The sequence below is a fragment of the Gigantopelta aegis genome, chromosome 10, assembly GCF_016097555.1.
Source record: "Gigantopelta aegis isolate Gae_Host chromosome 10, Gae_host_genome, whole genome shotgun sequence".
NCBI lineage: Eukaryota > Metazoa > Mollusca > Gastropoda > Neomphalida > Peltospiridae > Gigantopelta > Gigantopelta aegis.
The window spans coordinates 60,363,955-60,373,531 of NC_054708.1; the positions used below are offsets into that span (position 1 = coordinate 60,363,955).

General features: G+C 36.7%; 1 protein-coding gene across 1 annotated transcript in view; it reads left to right on the top strand.

Moving 5' to 3' along the window:
• LOC121383726 (sacsin-like) overlaps positions 1-9,068 on the top strand; it is a 19,975-nt gene extending 10,907 nt beyond the window's left edge. Inside the window, exons 6-9 of the mRNA XM_041513822.1 lie at positions 110-2,547; positions 2,603-5,051; positions 5,083-5,436; positions 5,680-9,068. Coding sequence (XP_041369756.1) covers positions 110-2,547; positions 2,603-5,051; positions 5,083-5,436; positions 5,680-9,068 — 8,630 coding nt within the window. The remainder of the gene's footprint in view (positions 1-109; positions 2,548-2,602; positions 5,052-5,082; positions 5,437-5,679) is intronic.
• The last annotated feature ends 509 nt before the right edge of the window (positions 9,069-9,577 follow it).

The following is a 9,577-nucleotide window of genomic DNA, read 5'->3' on the forward strand; positions in this document are numbered from 1 at the left end:
AAAACTGTAGAACAGTTGTTAATATCTGGATTAAAAGATGAAGCTGTGAAAAAGGCACATGCTGTCCTAAAGTTTCTTTGCAAACATGTTGATGCATTGTCATTGGTAGATTTGAAACCAGCTTTGTCTGTTCAGTGGGTTCCTGTCTTGTTGTCAAAACCCACAAACTACCCTGAGAAGCTGCAGCTTTATAGTGAGTACATCCATTGCACTCTAGGCCGACCTAATGAGATGACTTGCATCCAGCACCATCCACTGGTGGGTTCAACCTGTCTAGTAGCAGCTGATGAGGTTTCTCACAACATTGCAAACATGTTTGGTTGGAATAAAAGTCCAATTTTGGACAAAGTGGCAAATAATATTCTAAATGCTGTTGAAGCCATGAATGAAGATGAGTATCACAAGGTCATAACAATAATAAATTCATCATTTAAACATCTTTACAATAGTCGGCCATTACCACAAAATATTCAAGAAAAACTGAAGGATGCAAGATTGGTATGGATAGAGTCTGAAAGTGAATTTCAGAAACCAAATGTCTTGTGGATTGAAACATCAGAACATGATGTTGATCTTCATCCATTCAGGTACTGCTTGCCAAAACATTTGAGAGGTTTAAAGGAGTTGTTTGTTTCACTTGGCAGTGCCTCACATCAAACACCAGACATGTTGCTTGATGTCCTGGGGGAAATTAAAAGCAAACATGATGAGGGTGGGATTAGTGAAACTGATAGTAAGAAAGATCTGGCACTTGTTTTGCAGATTCTAAATGAGATAAAGACAAACACTAATGTAGACAGAAAGCAGATTTTGATTCCAATTCACACAATAGATAAACAGTTGAAATTAATGACAGCTGACAAGTGCACATACTGCAATGCCCATTGGCTTAAAGAAAATCCAGTTGATCAAGATACAGGAGATGATGCCATTTGGTATATACATGAAGATGTGGCAGAAGCTACAGCTATTGAACTTGGAGTTTGTTCGCTGACCAATCGTGTCATGGAAGACACTGAAGTGTTTGGAGTAGATTGGTCTCAAAAAGAACCTTTGACAACAAGATTGAAAAACCTACTAAAAGGATATAAAGATGGGTTTTCTGTGCCAAAGGAAATAATTCAAAATGCTGACGATGCTGGAGCAAATGAGGTGTTGTTTCTATATGATGAAAGAGAAAATAACAGTGCTCGAAGTTTTCTTATTAAGGAAACCATGGACTCATTGCAGGGACCTGCTCTTTGGGCCTTCAATGATGCTAAGTTTGAGGACAGTGATTTTAAAAATATTACAAAGCTTAGTGGTGCAACAAAAGAAGAAAACCCCAGGAAGATTGGAAAGTTTGGACTTGGATTCAATTCCATATACAACCTAACGGATGTCCCCAGTTTTATTAGTGGTAACACAGTTGTAATATTTGACCCACATACATCATACCTCGGAAAGCCAGGAATGAAGGCAGATTTGAGTACCAAGAAAAATCAAGTGATGGTAAAAACAATTAAAGGTCAGTTTCAACCATTTGAGGGTGTGTTTGGATGTCAAATAGGGATCAATAGTGAAAATGGTCAATGTTGTCCTGGCACCCTTTTTCGCTTTCCACTGAGAACCCAAGAGCAGGCTTCAAAGAGTGAAATTAGCCAGTTACATTATTCTACAGACGAAATGAATAATCTGATCAATGTATTCTTCTCAGGGGCTGGAAACCTCTTGCTATTTTTGCAAAGTGTAAAAAAGGTGAAGTTATATCACTTGCCAAAAGATGCAGTGAATGCATCAAACCCACATTTAATAATGGAAGTTAGCCGAACTGACATTGAACACTCAGTTCATTTGAATGAATCTGTTCTATCTTACATGACAAACAAGTGGCATGAGGAATGTAATGCTGAATCTTCACAAAGTGTTTCCATTGCAGAACAGATAAACATTAAAATCTCAGTTTCTCAGACTGCAGAAGAACTGTTCAACCTAGAATCTACATCTTCGGAAACAAGCTGGATTATTGCCTGGGTTAGTGGCCAGGAAGAATCTGCTATATTTGCAAAGTCTAAGAAGTTAAAAGGGTTGCTTCCCCTTGCTGCAGTTTCAGTCTTGTACAAGAAAGAAGAGGATTGTATTAGACTTCTGCCATTGAAGGAATGCCCTTCTGGATTTTATACAAATGGTCACTTGTTCTGCTTTCTTCCATTGCCTATTACATTTCCATTACAGATGCATGTGAATGGTACATTTGCACTGACTAATGACAGAAGACAGCTTTGTGTGAAGACAGAAGATGATAAATTATGCCTGGAGGCTGAATGGAATGAGGCACTATGGTCAGATGCTGTCTGTTTGGCTATTGTAAAATTGATTGACGAGTTCAGAAAAATGGGTATGCAAGACAGTGAAGCAGCATACAGTCTTTGGCCAAAGAGTATGGTTAAAAACATCTCTCTTCAAAAAGCATTTTATAAATTGGCTCTTACTACAGAGAAGCAGATATTTACTTACAGTGGAACAGTGGACATCATTTCAGAATGCAGTTTTTTTGGATCCTTCATTGCGATTTGACAAAAATATTGGGACTGCTGCATTAAAAGCTTTGGTAAATTTCCAGAAAAGAGACATTGTTATCGACTTGCCAGAAGAAATCATTGATGGCTTCATATCTATGGGATTTTATGATGAGTTTAAACAGAAAGTGTTATCTACCTCAGCATTCTTTGAAACTATCATTTTTGAAAACATTAATGATGCTTACTGGGACCAGAATAACAGAAATCAGTTTATCATGTATGCTTTGCTGCAAACCAATGACCAGATTAAGAAGTTGATTCAAGGAATTCCATGTATTCCAACTAGACCAGTGGGAACACTAAAGCGACCACAGGATCTTGTCCATCCAGGGGGCAAGGCCTCTTGGCTGTTTAGCGATGCTGATGAACGTTTTCCTGAAGAAAGTGCAGGTGATTTTAGCACATACGAAGCCTTGAGAGCACTCGAATGTCTTGGAATGGTGAAGGACAACCTGAACTGGGCTGACATTTTGGAAAGAATTCAATCTATAAAGGTTCTGAATGTTACTAATAGCAAACAGGCAAATGAGAGGTGTCTTAATGTGCTGAACTATTTCTGTCATTTAACTGAAAATAATGATAGTAAAGACAAACTAAAAAACAAAAAGAGGTATGAAACATGTCCAGAAGATATTAAAGAACAGATAATCAATGAGAACTTTATTCCAGTGTTGAAGAAACCATCTGGATGGTTATTTCCTTGGAAAGGAGATCAGCATCAGTCTGTGCTGGCAAAACCACTTGACTTATTCTATAAAAAGACAGTTAGACTTGTTGGAAGTATGGAGTTAATTTTGGATCAAAATTTATTGGAGATGTTTTCGAACAGAGATATGTTGACATGGCTCGGAATTAAAGGAAAGAAGCAAATTTCAGCTAGTACTGTCATTCATCAACTTCTTCAACTGTGTTCCAGCACACTGGACTATGAAAAAGTGAAACAATGGACAGTACAGAGAGCGTTTCAGGACATCTATTGTTTCTTAAATGATGCATGCTTGGATACTCCCAAAGACCAAAATAATCCCCTTCAAGGTGAGAGTAAAAGCTCAGAAATAGCAAGGGAACTTGAGGATAAAAATGTCTTGTGGCATGATGGGAGATTTCTTTCACCAAAACAACTAGTCATGGAATTGGACTATAATCTTGACCCATATCTTTATCAAGTTGATGGAATGTTAAAGAATCATACAGCATTTTTGAAGATTTTAGGTGTAAAGCATTGTGCATCCAAACATGACCTGCAGAACATCTTTGAAATGATTGCTAAAAAATACAAAAATAGTTTTGTTATAGGCAGAGATTTAACATGCATTATAAATGCAGCCACACTGATGGCAGACCTGATAAATCAGAGTTCATCTGAGGAAACTGCAGAAGATGCAGCACTCCTTAAATTGCCTGATACAGAAGGATGTCTTCACCCAATTAGTGAGCTGTGTATGGATGACTATGAAATGACAGAAGATAGCTCTTTGAAAATTTTACATCCAAAAATTTCTCTGTCAATAGCTAAAATGCTTGGCATAAATACAAAAAGAGCACAACATTTACAACACTTCATGCAAGAGTTCACTCCATTTGGTCAGCATGAAGATCTACCTAGGAGAATAAGAAATATCCTTTCAGTCTATCCTTTGGACTCTGCTTTTATGAAAGAACTTCTACAAAATGCTGATGATGCAAAAGCAACTGAAATCATGTTTATAAAAGACTTCAGAACACACCCATCTGAGAGAGTATTTGGAGATACATGGTCTGAGTTACAGGGACCAGCTTTGTGTGTGTACAATGACAGTTATTTCACAGAGAGAGATTTTACTGGTATTCAAAAACTAGGACTTGGAAGCAAATCAGAAGACCCACTGAAAATTGGACAGTATGGTGTAGGTTTTAACTGTGTGTATCACTTGACAGATGTCCCATGCTTACTCACTGTTGGTCCTGGCACAAAAGAAACACTATGCATCTTAGATCCAACCTTAAATTTTATTGAAGGTGCAAATAAATTCACGCCTGGAGCCAGATTAGAAGTTAAACAGAATTTGAGACATGAATATCAAGATGTGTTTTCAAGTTTTCCTACATCTCAAGTACAGATGATAGACCAAGGTACACTGTTTCGTTTGCCACTTCGCACAGATAGAACTTCAATAGCTGATGCTGTCAACCCAGAAAAGGTTGTCCAGTTGTTGGATGGATTCAAGGAAGATATGTTTGAATCGCTACTCTTCTTGCATAATGTGAAGAAGATTTCCATTGCATCAGTTGCAGAAGATGGCACTATGGAAGTTGAATATATGGTACAAACTGAGATTAGCAAAAAATATAAAAGAAAGCAAGAAGGATTTGTGGAACATCTGGAAACTCAAGCAGAAAATGTTGATGATTTTAGTATGGATATCGGTATGACAGATTTGTCTCCATTTGAAATACAGCTGGAACTAAATATCAAGGACAATGAGAATAGACATGAAAAACTGGCTTGTTGTACACAGAGCAGGATTTTCCACTGATTATCCTGTACCTGAACTTCTTTCAGAAGCATGGGCAAATGGTGACATCCGTTATCTTCCTCAAGGAGGTATAGCTGTGAATCTAGAACTAGACTCAGTCCCAGACACTACTACAAAACATGCCTTTTGCATGCTTCCATTACCTATTGAAACGGGACTTCCTGTACATGTTAATGGACATTTTGCTTTGGATCATGAGACCAGACGAAATCTGTGGATTAGAAAACAGGACTATAAAACAGCTTGGAATAATCAGATTGCAACAGCTTTGCTTGTGCCTGCTTATCTCTCAGCATTACAGGCTATGAAGGCCAAACATTATGCTTATTGTGGAGGAAAGAAGGAATTGTGTTGCGACTGTGCTTCGAATGCCATACAAAAATATAATGATCTTTTTCCAGACGTTGAGAACTGCCAAACTGAACCATGGAAATCACTGGCTGTTGCCTTCTATCAAGAAATTGTTAATAGACGATTACCCATGTTTATTGTTTTACAAACCAAAAACAGACAGAACAAAAACAAAAAAAAGAATTGTCAGATTAGCAATGAGGTGGTCAGGCTTAAAAGTATTTCAGCAACTGTCAACAATGGATTCCCAGGGTATTTCTGTTATCTTGATGACTTTTTTGTCGCTCACAATAAAAGTGCTCCACAAAGTCGTAAAACAGGGGTGAACTTTGCAGAGAATCTTCACCTGAATAAGAACCAGAAGAGGAAGATTAGTGAAAAAGAGAAGTTAATCTGTATCTTGAAAGAAATTGGTATACGATTAATTGAAGCTCCAAAGAGAATATTTGAAAATTTACAACATGCTGGTTTGCAAGATCAAGTTTTATTAGCTACACCAGAAAATGTTGTGACATTCTTAAAATCATACAAGCAAACAAATCTCCCTGGTAAATGTTCCATTGGCACTCTACCAGATCACGTTGAGAACACCCCACTCAAAGAACTGCAGTTGGTAAAATGCTTGATTGAATTCTGCCAAAAAGGAGACAATTTCTGGGATGAATTGGAAGGATTGCCACTGTTGTTGACACATTCTGGACAGTTGAATGCTTTTACAAAGCAGAATCCAATTCTTGTCACTGACTATACTGACTTACTACATGGTTCTTCTAATAAATTGATGGAACAGTCTCTCATCAATTTATTCAAAGAAACATCAACTGAGATTCCTCAGTTAAGATACTTGGATATCAAAATATTTGCAGAGTTGTTGCCCGAGACACTGGACCCCTCAGTTTTTCACTTGGGTCGGTCGGTCACATGGATGAATGAACCAAGTGAGTCATGGATTAGGAGATTGTGGGATTTTCTCTCAAAATCAGTCATTGCTAAAGGCACAGAACACAAAAAGGTAGACAGTGCAATATCAGAAGAGGCTGAAATGTTGACATCAGAAGAGGTTGATGGTGAATTACCTGAACAAAGTAGATGCGAGATGACAAACAAAAGACTTGTCACAGAATTACTGCAGGACTGGAGTCTGTTACCTGTTACATGGAGTTGTGACTCTACTGAAAGTACTGCAGGGTCAAATTTAGTCACAAAGAAATACCTGTTTCCCATCAAGGATGCAATGAAGGTACTGCATTGTGTTACTGTAACCACTCCCACACTTAACACAGCACTGGACAGTATTGTAGTACCTAAACTGGACTGTTCAGTGTTTGGTCAGTCAGATGGAGCTTCTCATCTTGCTATATCACTGGTAGCAAGCCCATTAAATCCAAAAGAATTGCTTGATCTCTTGGTTTTATATCAGTACAAAGAGGAATTTTGTAGAAGATTTGGACCAACATTTTTAAAGTACTTTTCAGACAGTGTGAAAACATTTGAAGCAGGGTTTAAAGCTGATCACTGTCGGTTAAGGATAAGAAAACTCAGGTTTTTTGAAACACTAAATCATTCTTGCACATCACTCGCAAAATGCCAAGAAGTTGTACTGATTGAAAAAAAAAGCTCTGTTCCAGAAAATGGGACTGATGCTTGGAGTTCTGAATCAAATGTCACACTTTTGAAAGAAAAAGATGGGATGTCAAAGCTGTATTCCTTTCTGGTTATGAAATTGGTAGGTTCATTTGAACTTTATAGTTCATATTTTCTTCCATATTTTGATTTATTTCCCAGAGAAGCAAAACTTGAACATTTAAAGTACCTCAAATTTCCTCTTTTAGCAAAACGTTTGAAGTTTGATGATGATCAAAAGGTATTAATTGAAAAACTGAAAAATGTCAAGTTTATTGAGACAGAAGATGGTACACTCCACAGAGCAAACCGATTTTATAGCAAAAAAGAAGTAGTATTCCGAGTTATGTGTGACAAATCAGACTTCCCACCACATCAGTTTGATGGTGAGGAATGGCATGATTTCCTGGTTCTTGCTGGTATGATAAATGAGGTATCAGAAGACAAGTTTGTTGAATATGCAAACAAGGTGGAACAGAAAGGTTGGGCAGGCATAACCCCAGATGTTGCTAAAATGTCAGATGTGCTCATTCGTCATATTTTAACTGTACCACGGGAAAGAAAAATGGCTCTCTATTCTAGAATTAAAACTATCAGGTTTATTCTTCCCCTGGATATTTCTAAACACCATGATGGAAAGAATATGTTGAGCATTGTTCCTCAGTTTCATTGTGGGAATAAGTTGATAGCATTTGAAGGTTCAGCATGTCACTATTCAGTTTATCAGATTTGGTCAACTTACCCCATACTTTGTGAATCTGCAAGTAATGCACTAGAATTTTTCTATATGAGTATTTATAAAATGCGTGTGCATCATACACCACCAAAAGAAAGGGTCATAAAACATATGCAAAATATTTGCTCTTACATGCAGGAAAGAGATGGTTCATGTTTACAAGACGAGATGAGGAGGTTTGTTAAAAAAATTATGTGCCTTCTGTATGAATACCTTCACAAAACTAAATTAAGTGACTTTGATGTTGAAGAACTAAGCACATATGCAACTGTGTATCTTCCTGATGAAGGTCTGTCTGTGAAAGCACAGGATGTTGTTACTGAACCAGAACGAAGTGAAGTGATTGATTTGTACTTGTACAAAGCTCCATCAGTCTATGGTAAGTTCTTTCATTTGTTTCACAGACTCGGAGCATCGCAATTAGTAACTGCTAATCACTATGCATTAATACTGGAGAAAATACATGAAGATACAAAAGGTAGAAAGCTGAAGACCATACAACGAAACATTTTGAAAAAGTTGGTGAAACCTTTATTCCGTTGTCTGCAGACTGATGAAAAGAAAGATTTACATGTGAAACACCTATACTTGCCCAACACAGATTATGCTTTGACAGACTCATCAGCTCTGGTGATGTCAGATAATAAATACTTTATGGAAAGGGTAAGTTCTCTGAAGCTTCTCTTTATGTTGGATTCAAAAGATATGGGCATTGAAACCTTTGACCCAGTAAAAGCTATTAAATCGCTTCCACAAAAATACCAACCTAAACTGTTGACTGAGATGGTTGTAGAAAAGATTTCTTTGAAAAGAAATGAAGTACTTTCAGAAAAGTTCACGAGCATTTTCAAGTGTGACTTTTTCATTAGTGGTTTAATTCGTTTGATCAGTCATGCAAAAAAGCAAAAAGATGCAAACTTCACAGAAAGTGCTGCAAAAGAAATTGAAGAAAAGCTTTTCACTCTAGAAATATTTGAAGTAGAAGAACTCAAAACAGCCATGTTTATTCAAAACAGTATGATAACTGCTAGTGAAGTGTCTGTACCATGTTTTACAGAGACTAGAAATTATGTGCAAGGAAAATGTATGTATATTACCACCGACGCAGCTGACAATGTTGATGGGAATGTTGATGAACTAGCATTTGCTGTGAACTTGATTACTGGTGATCAATTAGGCACTTTAGTACTGTACTTGAAAAAAATTATGCTATGTAAACCAGAAGACATTCCTTGTTTCTTGGACAGACATGGAATCAAGGTCTATACCTACAATGTCTGAGAGAAAAAACAACATTCCTCATGGCCACCTACTGCAGATACTTGACAAGTCTGAAAACATATTAAATGAAAATTCATATGGTTTTTATCATCAGTGATGCATAAGAAAACATTGAAATATGCATGAATTGAAGAAATTGAAACTTGCCATTACAAAGTGAAGAAGAAACAAACATTGATGCCACAACAAGCTAAGTACTGCTAATTTTTGCAAGATCAATATAGCAAATTAAACTATATCATATTTCCATTTTTGTTCATGATGTTGAGAAAACATATAAAGTGGTTTTATTTGCATTAGTACAAATATGATATGGCATTTTGAAAGAAAGTTGGTAAAATCTACAAATTGATGACCAAATCTTGAAAAATTGTTGGATATTTAATTAATTAGTCCATACTCCATATGCATGATCAGTGTAAATAAGTTTAATTATGTTTTATCTTTTGTACATAATTTTTAATGCCATTGTGTATATGTAATGCCATCCAAAATATTTGTTGTAGTTA